This window comes from Rousettus aegyptiacus, unplaced genomic scaffold (assembly GCF_014176215.1).
Source record: "Rousettus aegyptiacus isolate mRouAeg1 unplaced genomic scaffold, mRouAeg1.p scaffold_m13_p_12, whole genome shotgun sequence".
NCBI lineage: Eukaryota > Metazoa > Chordata > Mammalia > Chiroptera > Pteropodidae > Rousettus > Rousettus aegyptiacus.
The window spans coordinates 55,212,919-55,228,236 of NW_023416287.1; the positions used below are offsets into that span (position 1 = coordinate 55,212,919).

At 34.7% G+C, this 15,318-nt stretch overlaps 1 protein-coding gene across 6 annotated transcripts in view; it reads left to right on the forward strand.

Moving 5' to 3' along the window:
- Nucleotides 1-8,813, forward strand: part of YES1 (YES proto-oncogene 1, Src family tyrosine kinase) — a 73,471-nt gene extending 64,658 nt beyond the window's left edge. For 5 of the 6 annotated variants that reach the window (XM_036229891.1, XM_036229890.1, XM_016164560.2 and 2 more), the window contains 4 exons: nt 1,912-1,988; nt 2,770-2,923; nt 5,475-5,606; nt 6,465-8,813. In XM_036229891.1, coding sequence (XP_036085784.1) covers nt 1,912-1,988; nt 2,770-2,923; nt 5,475-5,606; nt 6,465-6,673 — 572 coding nt within the window. In that variant the 3' untranslated portion in view covers nt 6,674-8,813. The remainder of the gene's footprint in view (nt 1-1,911; nt 1,989-2,769; nt 2,924-5,474; nt 5,607-6,464) is intronic. The other variant, XM_036229892.1, reaches the window with a different exon arrangement.
- Nucleotides 8,814-15,318: the final 6,505 nt, after the last annotated feature.

Here is a 15,318-nt window from a genome sequence, read left to right on the forward strand (position 1 = left end):
CAGCCTTCTTGTTAGTTCCCATCTTTGTGCTCTGTGTTCTTATATATGAGGGACTGTTTTTTATCCCCCCCACCCCAAAAAAAATATTTTTGCTCATGGTACAGGGGCGGGGGGGGGGGAAGGGGGAGGGGGGTGGGGAGTGGAAGGGAACAGGAAGGGCAAGGAGGTCTCCGCCCTTGGAGGAGGTGGGAAGGGGCGCAGGAGATGCGAAAGGGTGCAGTGAGCCCGTGCGTCCCCAGGGTGCGTGACAGGGTGGTCGTTGGAGGCATGTGGGCTGGACAGTGAGAGGGGCTGTCACTGCATGGGACTTGGAGTCACATCAAATTTGGTGGGTGTGAGAGGCCAGGGGGTGGTGCGGAGGCACGGGAACTGGAGCCAATAGGAGGGACTGTTTTCAGTCCCTAAACTGTGCTGTTTTATGCATTACAGCCTTTGTACTTGTTACCCTCTTCCTGGAATTCCCTGTTTGTCCTTATTATTCCTTTAAATGCACTCCCTCCGTGAAGCTTTTCTGATGAATTAATTAACTGTATCCATTGTAGTTTCTACAAAAACTTTTATAATACCTACTGGACAATATTTATGCTTGCATATATTTTATAGGTTCTAGATCTATAAGATTAGATCAAAATCTTTTCAAGGGCAGAGACCATGACTTCTTTATCTTTGTATTTTCTATACCTTTTACATTGCCTAACATGACCCTCAGCAAATATTTGAGTGGACAGATGAATGGACAAGCACAGTAACATGTTCCCTCTGCAGTAGACAGACCAGAAGAAATATATATATTCTCTGACTCTGAATCTCTATAAATGAGAATCTTATAGAAAAGTTGCAAAAACAATACAAAGAAGTCCCATATGTATTTCAGCCAGATTTATCAATTGTTAACTAGATATATCTATCAATATATAAAATATAAAGGTTTTCTCCTGAACCATTTGAGAGTTCATTGTAAACATTATGTTCCCTTTACCTCAAAATACTTGAGCATTTGTCTCCTATAGACAGGGACACTGTCTTAGATAATCAGCATAAGGATGTAAATGAGGAAATAAAACATTGATCTGTTTCTCTTACCTACAACCTGTCAGCTCATATTCAGATTTCAAACCAGTCAGCTTGGTGATGTCCTTAATTATACCAATTTTTCCTGATCCAGTATCCAGTCCATGGTCATGGATTTCTTTTAGTTGTAATTTCTTTTTGGTCTCCTTTAATTTGGAGCAGTCCTGCAGCCTTTCTTGTCTTTCATTACATGTTATTTTCGAAGGGAACACTATCTTTGTTTTATAAGATGTGTCTTAACTTGGGCTTGTGTGATATTTTCTCCTGATTAAATTCAGGAACATGGTAAATCTTTAACCAGTAATAGAGGAATAGCAACTAGACTTTTGCTTTCTAGCCTTTCTCTGCTGTTGTTCATAGTACTTTAATGTTCCATGGTATCTTCTGCTAAAATTGAGAGAAGTTAGTTGGACTTACACTTCCATGTCAACTCAACCACCTAGATTTAGTTTTAAGTACCCCAAAATATTTCCATTTTTCTAAGCTCTCGATTTCAGATTGACTTCAAAATATATACATATCTAATATTGCTTTTTGAATCAAAATTGAGACCATTGAATTTGATCAAAGCATGGAAGAAATGCCTGTGATCTGGTGAGATTATTGCATTTCTCCTTTTTTCATATGTTATTGGGAGAAGTTCATAAAATTTTAGTTTAGGACCCTCTTCTAGAATCTTAAAAATAGTTATTCAGAAATTCCAAAGCTGCAAAAATTAATAAAGAATAAGAAGCTGAAGTTTTGTATCTTGGTGTGGTGATTTCAGAGGTGGGGGAATGTCTTTTCAATCCTAGTTTATGATCTGCTAATTTTCCATGAATGTCTCGCCATCTCTTACAGGGAGCTTGCTAGATTTCCTGAAGGAGGGTGATGGGAAGTATTTGAAGCTCCCACAGCTGGTTGATATGGCTGCTCAGGTACTTGTGTGTTTATACATCTATCAATTTGAATTGAAAGTTTACATTAAAAATGTAAAATAATTTTAGTAGAATACTATTGTTTATATAATGAAGTCTTGAAATTTTAGAGCTGGAAGGAACGTTAGAGATAATCTCATCTTCTTATACTATAGATAATGTAATATCTGATGACTAGAGGTATCTAAAATTCATATAACATTAGTATTAGAACCAAGCATGTAATGCCCATCACAATTCTGTCCTTACCATGTAGTCTTCCAGAAACATATGTATCCACAAATATAAAATTTAAATGTATATTTTAACAGATAAATTGTAAAACAATGAATGATTGCTATTCCAAAGAAAATAGTATTGGAAATCTACAGTATGTGCTGAAATTTAGAGAAATTTTATACCAAGAAACTACATGTGAGACTCTAGCATATGCCAAGCCTAGTCCATACTCCTGAGTTCAAGGGTCGTAAGCACTGAGTAGTAGGAGTTGGCACCAACATAAAGGGCCAGAACAGTGTTTTAGGCTTTGTGGGCCACATACATCTCTGTGATTGTTCCTCTTGCTTCTTTTCTTCCTCTCACTCTCCTCTTCCCTCCCTCTCATTCTCCCTGCCTCTCTTCCTCTTCTATTGGTGTTTTCTATTATCCGCTAGACTATTACCATCTGTTACCATCATCTCCTTTCGAGAGAGATGAGTTTTCAGTAATTTGACTTAACATTAACCTAAATTGTCTTCTCCCTCTTTCCCTTCGTATCATGTCTTTTTTTTTTCTTTATAAGATTGCTGATGGTATGGCATATATTGAAAGAATGAACTATATTCACCGAGATCTTCGGGCTGCCAATATTCTCGTAGGAGAAAATCTTGTGTGCAAAATAGCAGATTTTGGTTTAGCAAGGTTAATTGAAGACAATGAATATACGGCAAGACAAGGTAAAATTACATTTTAATAAATGCTTGTAACCTAATGTTCAACAGATTTTTTTTACCATTCCTTTGAATATACAGGGTTTGCAGAAAAGAATAGCTCTAGATCTTCTCAGAAGAGTCAAAGAAACATTGATTTTATTCATAAAATTATATGTAATACATGGTATCACGGCTTTCTGGTAGTTAATTCCCCCAAGGAAGAACTTAACTGGTATTCTTTGCATTATAAATATAGCTCCATTTACATTCCCTTTACCTTCCTCTGTATGCTTCTTGTGGCATGCCAACAAATAAACGTTTTAAAATTCCTTTTGTAAAAAACATGAGAACCTTCCAGATTTTACTACACTAAGGATGAGAAAAGGTATATTTGAAGCTAATATAGTAATAAATAGCATACAGTTTTATAAAGGCTTTGGAAACCATTTCTATGCCAGATTTACAGTAATTCTTTATAACATATAAAACTGTGATAAATAAAAACATTTAGAAGATTGATGCTGTAAAGAGTAAGAGAAGGGAACTTGTGGAAATTAATATAGACTGATTCTTCTGTTTGGCATCTCTCTAAACTCTCATTTAGTACATACTTAATGAATACATAATACATGCATATGGAAAGAGTATGGGTTTTTTAATCCCAATTCCATCTTTTATTAGACCTAGGATTTCAGCTAAGTTATCAAACCTCTTTGACTGAGCCTCAATCTCCTCAACTTATAGATAATAGATATATAGTGCCCAACATTACTTAACATGGTAGATGCTCAGTGTATATTAGAGCTTACATTTTAATGGGCAAGGTAGAACATATAAATAACTATAAAGGAAGCTATGTGTGATTAATGTCAAAAGTATATGGAAAACTGTGGAAAAGCAGAACAAGAAAGACTTCACAGAGGTGATGGCTTGAGAGCGGGGCCTTGAAGAAAGAATGTAACCTTGACAGGCAGAGATTGAGTAAGGTCCAATACACATCACCGCATAGGTTGCTCATCCTACATGAAACTCTCAGTGACCCACCCACCCTCACACCTACAGAAAAAAGATGCCTTGTCATTCACTGTCTCCTACTCTAGCTCCACTTTTCCTGTAACAGATATTGGAGTCCCTGCTTGTGCTAGGCGGGAGGGCACAGCTGTTAAGAGGGCACAGTTTCTACTGTCAAGGAGCTCACTAATGCCTGAGACCTAATTGTAAACTCTTTCAGTCCAATTGGGTAAGCCCAGTAAAAAGGATAGTGAAGGTTTAAATAGTAGACACACCAAAAAAAAATTGTTTTTCAGCTATCTGTTACCATCTAGTACCATTTCGTTAAAGAACATTTTAATACTATACACGTAGGAAAGATGCAATCTCAGAATAGAGGACATACCTGTGAATTAATAATTTTAGATTTGTGAATTGATACATAATCCTTTTTTCTCTTGATCAGACTGACTTTTTATCAGTGACCACATTGATACACAAATCATTGGGAACTACTATCTTAAACCATAGTTTCTCAGTCAGAAGTGGTTTTGTCCCCTAGAGAACATTTAGTAATATCAATATCTTGAGACTTTTTGGTTGATACCACTGAGAGGCTGCTACTGGCATCTGATGGGTAGAGGCCAGACATAACCGCTGAACATCCTGCAACATAAAAACTAGTCCTCTACCAAACAAAAATTATCTTGCCCCAAATGCCAGTAGTGCCAGGCTGAGAAACCCTACCTTCAGCACAAGGCTTTCTTTCCAACCTCCACACCTTTGTGCAATTCCCTCCAGCTGGAATATTTTCCTATTCTAAAATCTTTACCTGTAAAAATTCTAAATGTTCTTTAAGGTTTAATTTAACTAACCCTTTTCTAATAAAACCTTTTGTGATTATGCTAGCGAAAATTGATCTTCTGTTTGGACATCTAAAGAACTATTTTACAACACGATGTACATACATATAGAAATAACTTGAAGTATTTAAGACACCTGTAATCGCCACCATGAGTATATAAGCTTCAGAAAGGCTATGTTTTGTTCCCCATGGCAATTAGCATGAAGTCTTGTGCTTAAAAAGCATAAACTAAATATTTGAATAATATAGGCTTTTAGAAATGATAGTACAATAAAATTTTCCAGAGAAATATCATAAAGTAAAAGAGATTGTGGTTAAAAACCAATAGGTATTAGAATCCAACAGAATATTGCCCTCTTTAACCAACAACAGTTAGCTATACAGTTACTAGGTGATAGACTTAAAAGTTGTAGATTCTATAATCCACATTTTTGGTTGCTTCTTAGTAGAGTTTCTACCTCTATTTTCTTGAATGGTTTTCTGTCCCCACCAACAGTACTCATTTTTTATGTCATTGAATATCTTATAAGGAAGAAATGTGATTTATTTTAATACAAATTTTAAATATTAAAAAATTTTCCCATGTATCATATACTTTTGAAGTTCTTAACACTGATGACAGATATACGGACACTGACAAAAAATTAGCCCTCCCTATGCCATATTTACACAAATAGATTTTTAGGAACAATTTACTTAAGATTGTCAATACTGTTTTAGGGGCAAAATTTCCAATCAAATGGACAGCTCCTGAGGCTGCACTATATGGTCGATTTACAATAAAGTCTGATGTGTGGTCATTTGGAATTCTACAGACAGAACTGGTAACAAAGGGCAGAGTGCCATATCCAGGTAAAGCTTGCATTTCATTAGCTCTTGGTTATTCTATCAGTGACTTTAACTGGAGCTTATTAGGAGCAGAAATGTAAAGAGGGGAAAAGAACTTTATATTTTATTTCTCTGTCTCTTTTCTTCCCACCCTCCCTTTTTTTTTTTCTTTTCTTTTTTTTGGCATTGGATGGACAGTAACCTGTGAGAGTCATAATCTTTGAGTTAGGGTATACACAGGAGGTGTGCCGTGCATTCATCCTTAGCTTTTTCCCTAAGGGCATTTCCAAAAGGGCTATTTATCTGTACTATACTCTCAGATAATAAACACATCTTAAATATCCTGGGTCATCCATCTTACCCTTACCATAACCCCTGTCTTACAAGTAATTGAAGGTGTTTGCCATTGTTCCTCATTAGCCTAAGTTTGGTCATTAATAACTGTTAATGTCAGAAAGTACCAGTACCTCAAAGTAGCACCCTAAATTTTCATTAATCAAGTGGGATTGGCTTTTGAACGTATTAGTGTTAAAAGCAAGGACTGAGCAAGGATTAGTGTTAAAAGCAGGGTTGGTAGGGAAAAAAAATAGATATGTTAGAACAGGTTAGATCTCATTTTTTAAGCTCTTTTTGATATACTTTGACATTGAAAATTTATTAATTTGTTAAAATAATCTCACTAAGTAAACCTACTGTACTTTAAATCAGTTCATGGCTAGGGGATTTGTTCTTTTTTTTTTTCTTTTTTTTTTTAATTTATTGAAAAATGATTGACTTGCATCACTATAAGTTTAAGGTGTACAGCATGATGGTTTAATTTACATATATTGTGAAATGATTGCAATAGGTTCATTGTATGCTATGTTTGATATTGTATGTTAGGTATGGTAAACCGTGAAGTGCTGGAACAGGTGGAACGGGGATACAGGATGCCTTGCCCTCAGGGCTGTCCTGAATCCCTGCATGAATTGATGAATCTTTGTTGGAAGAAAGATCCTGATGAAAGACCAACATTTGAATATATCCAGTCCTTCTTAGAAGACTACTTCACTGCTACAGAGCCACAGTATCAGCCGGGAGAAAATTTATAATTCAAGTAGCCTACCTTATATGCACAAAACTGCCAAAATGTAAAAAACTTATGTAGACTTCCTCACTTACTTACAGGAATCAAAAGAAGAAAATCTTCACTCTGCATGTTTTTAATGGTAAACTGGAATTCCAGATATGGTTGCACAACACCACTTTTTTTCCCCAAATGTTAAACTCTAAAGTACCAATGATGAATTTTCCAACTTATTTCAGGGTCCAAAGAAAGTATAGCTAAGATATTGATGACAGTGTGAGTGATAGCATATGACAATGAAGAGCAACAAAGCTACTGTTTATAAATCACTTTATTTCTTTTAATCCCCAAACTCAGAATTATTAAGAGAAAATTATTTCTCACTATAGACAAAACTCGGGAGATAAAAACTGTTACACCGTAGTAAAATCTAAAATCAGGTAACTTCATGGGACCAAAAATTCCATTCCATTTCTAAAATTTTCTTGTATTCATTATTTTCAAAAGTTTTTTATAAGTTGAACAGTTAACATGCAATCTTAGTATATACCTCCTTTGCATGGAAATGAGTGAGGTTTTTAGAAGCAAATAGGAATATAAACAACATCTAAACTTGATTCAATGTTAAATGACAGCGGTGGGATTTGAAAGTATAATGCACTGTGTTAACAGTCAAACTCATGGAACTGGAAAGTAGAGGAAGAAATTTTTCACTTTAATCATTTTCTAAATAGCTCAGTTTAGAATAATGAAGGAACTAGAGAGTTAATCTTTTATAAGGTTGCATTGATTTTTTTAAAGGCAATCTGTAATTGAAATTGTTGTCCAATCCAAGGGGGAAAAAGTCCCAGCATTTAATCCTTTAAAAAAATAGACTGGTAATATGAGATGTTGCTAAATATGTGCTTATAGTGATAGGTGCCACAAATATAAAATATCACTAGGTCAGGGACTTGAATGCACTTTTGCTCTTATTGCATATAGACTAACAGAGAGGAAAATGTATTTAAAAGAAATATGAGAAAATGAAATGTGAAAGTTTTACAGATAGAGGGAATGTTATGTTTAATGTTGATGTTATGGAATGACAAAATGGCTTTGCTGGCACTCAAAGCTTCTCACTTTTTTTGTGAGATTTTAAGAGTTATAAGGTATGTCTATAAGATTAATCTTACGATAAACACTAAATAAATGATCATCTCAAAATAACTAAGTTAAGGCTTCCCACTAATTCCAATGATACAGCTTTTATGCAAAACATTTTTAAAAGTACAGTGTTCAAATCTATGTTCGAATCTACATTCAGTTTTAAATATACTTAATTGTGATGAATTTTTCCCTTTTAGAATTTAGTCGATTTGGAGAGGAAAACTTATTCAGAATAAGAACAGTGGTAAAAGTAGAGTTGGGGGACACAGTTTTTATCCATCTAAAGTGCAGAAGTGAAACATACAAAAAAGACAGATTTTTATGATTAACTCAGAAAGAAATTCCAAAATAGGAATTTGAATAGCAGCATTACTGGCTTAAGGATCTAGCAGAGGAACTGAATCTGACAAAAATCTGGTATTTATGTTTTTCAATACTCTTTTATAGTCATACTTGAAATAAAGCAATACATCAGATCCCCATATTTTAGAAATATAGTTTTTAACTATTATAAGTTAACTGATTTAATCATCAAATTTAAAATTCTGTGCCATAGGATCTATGTTGAAATTCAAATCATTTTAAAATGTGACAGATGAACTTCATGTAGCTGGCAACAGTTCTGGTACTAAAAATTGTGGTGGTTTCTTATGTTTACATAACCTGCATAGTATTGAATCTCTCTTTCAAGAGGATCTTCCTATGAAGACTGCCGTCATCATTTATCCTTAACATCTGCAACCTGTGATATCAGATTTTTAAAGGGCTTCATGTGAACTATGATATAATTCTTCTAGCATTTAATAAAGGATAACAAAATTATATGTTTATGTACTAATTCTATTCAGAAAAATAAGCCAGGAAAAGTTGATGGTATTAGGTTTTAACTGAATGGAGCTGTTCCTTATAATATGAATTGTATAGTGAGGAAATAACACTAACTCAATGTGTATTCAGTTTAAATGGTTATGTATTTTTAAATTGCCAAAAAAAATAAACAACTTTGTACATTTGAAGATTTTTTTCCAACAGCTTTTTGTCTTCAATATCTTAATGTGGAATTTAACCCTTACCAAAAAAAAGTTGGCAAAAAAACCTTCTAGCACACTTTTTTAAATGAATAATGGTAGCCTAAAATTTAATATTTTTATAACGTATTATAATATCATTTTATGGATAATTGAAATAATTCTCATTGACTATACCCATTTATCTTTTTAGCCAATATTTATACTCTCATTCATTTTTTTAAAATTGATATTTAAAGCAAAATATATTCTGAATTTGTTCTTCCATTAGAAAAAAAAGTTCAGTTATAACTCTCGAACAGAGTTAAAACAATTCTTTATTAATTTCAAAACATCATTGAACTCATTCTGTATGTTTAATTTTCCATGTCAGGTGAATGACATTTTTATAAGTTTTCTTTTTTAATTATACCAGCAACTATAGTTAATGTATTGTACAGAGAAATCTAAGTGATTTGCGTTAAGCTATTCTTAGAGAATCTGTGTTGAAGAATTTAAAATAGAATAACCACTCTTGATCATGAGGGATTTAATTTTCTAAAAATGAAAAATACATGAGCCTTATTTCTGTGTGTGTTTTAACTTCTATTAAATATAATGAAAATAAAGTTATACTAAATCATGAACGGCCAATTGAAAGCATTTGTTATTTTCAAAAAGGTATTATTAGTATTAATTACCTTTTACTATATCTAAAATGATTAGCTTTGTTTTTTCCCTAATGATTTTAGAAGAGTGACATTTAATCAAACACATAATTTAGTAAACATTTATTTAAAAATTGTATACAATATAGTAGTAGTTCCTCAGTAGTTTCCTAGTATGCTAGTTGCCTTTTAATTTTTGCATGTAATTTTTTGACGTTTAAGTTGTACATTTGTATGTTATCAAATCTTTTTATGCTTAAAAGGTCCTTTGCATCCCAAGATTCAATATTCATCTCATCTGTTATATTTTATGCTCTTTTCCTACATTTCTCTTGAATTCATTTGGAAGTTATTTGGGTATAAAATGTGACTTAAGGGTCTAGCATGAATTTTTTTTCCCTATATTGTTAATTTTCCCAGCACCATGTATTGGTTAATTCATCCCCACCCATTGGTTTGGATCCTTTCTTTTATTTAGGCATATGTCTACACATACCTGTTTTGTCCAATTAATTTGCCATTCCATTACCATAACACTTTTAATTACTAATCACTTGATAATGAATTTTAATAAGCAAGTTGCCTTTGGTATTACTTTTTTTTAACCTTGGTATTCCCACAGATTTCTCGGTGAAGTTTAGACTTTATTTTTTATATTCCAAAAAAATTCAAGTGAGATTTTTTAGGATTACATTCAGCTTGTATGTTAATTTGGTATGTATTAACATCTTTCTAATCTGTCTTCCCACCCCTTTTATTTATACAAATCTTCATTTACTACTCTTAGTAAACTTCTCTAAGACTTTTCTCTATGGAGTTGGAAGATGAGCCTTATACCTTATCTGATGATACTGCTCTAAAGATGCCCATCCCAGTGCTGCTGGAGACCAGGTCCCCACTGTTACAAAACAAACCAACGTGCAGAGCTGAGGAAGTATGTGTGTGTGTGTGTGCCCCAGTAGCATTTATTTCCTTAGATTCAGCTCCTCCCCTGCCCTTTATCCATTTTCTCCTTTTTTGTTTAATAACATCAAATTGAGTTTCTTTCAACAACCAGAGTCCTGAATAACATTCAAATTGTGAATACAGACCTTTCTAATGTTAAGGATACTTACGATTGAAATAAGCAGCACGTGCATTAAAATAAGCAGCGCGTGCCCTGTATCATCCATTAGGCCCTCCACAGCCATACTCTGCTAGAAGGCTGACCTCTGCTTGTCTGTGTTTCCTCACTCTCGGGATTTCTGCTGGATGAAGTCAATGAGGAGCTCAAGCAGAAAATGAGAGGAAATCCGAAAAAGAGGTCAAGGTATTTATCCTCCTGGTTCCCTCCCCGTGAAGTTGGGCTGGCTGTGTCCTTCAATCAAAGGTTCCTCTTAATATAGCCTCTGTCCCTATGGGGCCTGATAACAGCTCCCATTAACTTTTATGCCTTAGGGGTGCTTCTACAAACTGGTTACTGCATTCTTGTGGTTCCCCTATCCTGTCAGCCCCTTTGTAAAATATCCTTTATCTTAATTTGAGTGTTTCCAGTTGGGACCCTGACATTTATCATACTACCAATAATATCTGCATCAGCAGAAAATAGGAAACTTACATCATTACATCAAAGTGACAGTTTATACAAAATAGTAAAATATTTGGTATAATAGCAATATGCAATATCATACTAAATGTAAAATGACCATAAGACCTTATAACCTGGAGAGAACAGCAAATTTTGAGAATATTCAAAACACTAATTTCAAAACTAATCAAGTTTTTCAGTTAAGTTTCTATTTTTCAAAAATAGGTAAACCATATGTGATTAAACCATTAAACAATGATGAGTGGTAACACCCCAGTTCAAAAATTGAATGAATCATTCAATTCACGAATTGGATTAAAAAATGAATAGGAATGAGGGTTTGGGCTGTGTTGAGCTAAGAAAAAGAGGAAGTGGAAGAAAAAGGAGCATTCAGAAAATTAGTAAAACAATGGGAGCTAAATTAGACAATGGGAAAAATCCCTGGTAGCAGGAATGGCACACAGCCCTTTAAGAAACTTGCCTAGGTTTCTAAATTTCAAGATGGTTTCTCAGCTCTCCTCTGTTATCACAAAACTTCCTTCAAATCTGCTTTACACACCCTTGGGTCAGTGGCATTTAGAGAAGTGAAAGGATTAGGGTAATGTCCGAAGGGTTGATAAGGTACAAAAGAAAGGGTGGATTTTAGAGAAACTAAACTGGGTGAGTGGAAGAAAAATAAATCTGCTAAGCACTTCCAGAGATCCTGGGAGGGACACCAGATTTCCCTCACACAGGGTTGTCAATCTAGCTTCACTTACATCTTAAAGGTCAAGTTATAAGCAAGCTGGAGGACTCTCAGAATCCAAAGTTAAAAATTGCCTCCAGCCTAAGTGGTAATAGGGGTGAGTATAATAAAAAGCAAAACTGCAGTTGGCCAAAAGGATTGACATTCTAATAGAAAACTGAATTATTTAAAGTGGTGTGTCTCAAGGTTATCAAATTCCTTTTAACTGTATAATTGCACTATTTTCAAGAAAAGCCTTGATCCCCTAAAACTGAGAATTTACTGTAGAATTAGACTGTAAGCTAAATGCATGCTTTTATGTCTCCTATTCCAACACCTCCCCTCCCCAAAAGGATCAGACGACTCCGTTGTTAAGTTTGTTTTTGTAATCTTTACTATTGCTAGAAAATTAGAAAGGGTGGCCTCAGTCTAGCAGAAATTTTAAGAAACTCGGGGACCCTTAAGAAACCCATTCCAAAACAAATACAACAGAAAATTCTTGGAGAGTTTTTTTAGTGCAATTCCAGAGAATTCAAACTCAGTGTAATACAAAGATGAAGGAGACCCAAAGCAATATATTTTGTTTTATTTAGGTATAATTTATGTACAATAATATTTACCATTTTAAGTATACAATTAGATGCATTTTGACAAATGTATACAGTCATGAAACCACTACCAAAATCATGACATAGAACTGACAAGGGAACAAAATCCTGAGATGTCCTAATTAAATTCCAGCAAGCCAGAGGGTGGAAGGAAGAGACAAGGGAAGTTAATTAGACACCCTGAAACCAACAAAAAGGTTGTCCACAGTCCTGACTATATATTAAAACGGAGTTAATTTCCAGGCATCTATGTCAGCAATTATCTAAAAAGAATAGCTGACCACCAGACATCAACCGCATTTTGCTAATGCATGAACTTCCTGGAGTGTTGCCCACAATCAATCCAGAAGCAGCAACTGCTTCCTTACAGGCTATTCACCTATCCTAGAACTTTTAACGGTTCACCTACCACCTCTCCACATCCCTTCCCCTCCCCATTCTTATCTATAGCCAATGTAAATTCTTTCAAAACAAGTTACATCATTTTTCCTCAAACTCATTGTATGAAAGAGTCCTTTTAACCTCTGATGAGCTGGCATGTTTGTTTCTATCTGTCCCTGCTGCTGGTTTAGATTGCATGCCCCAGAACCCGGTCCTTCCTCTGGCTAGCTTATAGCTCAATAAACTCTTCCTTTCTGGACAACTTCTGGTCTCAAAGGTTTTTGTTTAACAGAACTTTTCCATCATTCCAAAAAGTTCTCTCATGTCCCTTTACAGTCAGTGCACTCCCTTCATTCCTGACCCAGGCAAACAATGCTGTCACTATAGTTTCACATTTCTAGAATTGCATATAAACAGAGTCATGGAGTACATAGTCACTTGTGTCTGGTGTCTTGTCCTTAGCACAATGCTTTTGAAATTTATCTTTTTACAGCTCAAAATTTTCCATTGTATGGATGGATGTACCACTACTTGGTTTTGTCCATTTAGCAGCTGATGAACATTCAGGCTGTTTGCAGTTTGGGGCTCTCATGAATAAAGCTGCTATGAACATTTAAGTACAAGTTTTAGTGTGAATGCAGCCTTTAAATTCTCTTAGAAAAAATACCTAGGAGTAGGATTACCAAGTTCTATAGTACATGTATATTTAACTTTCGAAGAAACTGACAACCTATTTTCCAAAGAAGCAATGTATGAGCGTTCCAGTTGCTTCACATCCTTGCCAATACTTGGTGTTTTAATTGTTATTTTAATTGTAGCCATTCTAGTGGCCTGTAGTAGTATCTCATTAAGGTTTTAGTATGCATTTCCCTAGTGACTGATGTTAAAAGTATTTTCATAAACTTATTTGAAATTGATGTATCCTCTGGTAGATGTCTATTAAAATCTTTTACCCATATTTTCACATCAAGTTGTCTTATACTGAGTTGTAACAGTACTAACAATTTTCGGTTTGCCTTGGGAGATTCCTAGATGGAATCTGGGGGCTGTTGATGAAAGCAGAGTCGATCCTAAAGTAAATCCTGATCACCACAAGGAAAACAAAATGGAGTTTATTCTGACATTTTCCTCTAGGGTCCCGAAAATGACTCCGAAATGAAAACTCAGAAGAGACACAAGCCACCCCACCTAGAAGAAAAGATCCCAACATACCTGTGCAGCCACGTGTCCCACCCCCTCCTTCACAATCACCAGAAACAGGTTTTCAAAATCTAAATTTGACAGAAAGGGAAAATGTGATTCCCAATAATGATGAACAGACATGAACACTAATGTGAAGAAAACTAGCTCCATGAAGGAAAAAAACTCAACTAAGAACTAACATTTGAGGAACCAAACTTAATGGAAGAAACAAATGAAGACTTTGTTTTGAGATGATGTGTTATCCATTTGTTCTAAAGGGGTGACGGAACGATGAAAAGAAAACTTGGAAATTTAAAATAACACCAAACAAAAATTTAACAATTTGGGTGAATAAAAAAATGGACAGAGTTGGAGATTAAATCAGTGACCAGAGTAAGGAAACGGAAATGCTCAGAACTCAGCATAAAAGAAAAATCAAAAAAACTTTTTTTTAAGATAAAGCATGAATGATAATTTTAGAGGTTCACTACCAATTCAACATTAAATTACAGAAGAAGGAAACAGTAAAGAGGAAAACCCAATGAAAGAAATAGTGGAGAACATTTTCCAGAGAAATATATTGTTTCTGGTTGAAGGGATCCATCAATTATTGAATAGGATTAATTTTAAAATAAATCCTAAACACATATTGGTAATATCTCAAAATTATAAAAGTAAAGAGAAAACCAAACATTTCCCAGAGAGAGAAAAAAGCCAGTTTATTCTTTAAAGAATGAAACTTAACACTAAAAAATATTAATTTGAACTTAGAATTCTATACAACAAAACCGGCATTTAAATCTGAAAGAAAACAGACATCTTTGGAACACAAAGTACTCAGAATATAGCAACAAGGCCATAGACCCATTCTGGAGAGATGATTAGAGCATATATTTCAGCCACACATAACACCCCAAAAATTCAAGAAAGCAAAAAATAATGGTGAACTAGCAAGTGAGTAAAGTTTAAAATTAAGTGTTTATATTGATCCATATGTAAAATATCTCTATATATGTACTGCAAAGTGGGTTGTGCAGGACAGGGGAAAAGAAAGGAAATTTCATGTTAAATTTCAGACTTCTCTTGGAAGAAGAAGATACAGCAACCCAGGGCTCTAATTTCCACAGGACCACAATCAGCTGAAGTCAACTGGCTACCCTTTTCAAAGAGCAAAGGCCCTTAGCCACAGTCACAGCTGCCTTCACTCTTTTGCTTCCTGGTGCCTGCCCAGGCTCTGTAGGCATTTGGGTTGACCATCTCGGCCTTAAAACAATTTCATCCAACAGGGTTACTGGCATCCTGGAACAGCAGAGGTGACTTGAGTGTCCCTGAAAATATCCCTGCTATACCCACAGAAACACATATTAACAAAATAATATATTTA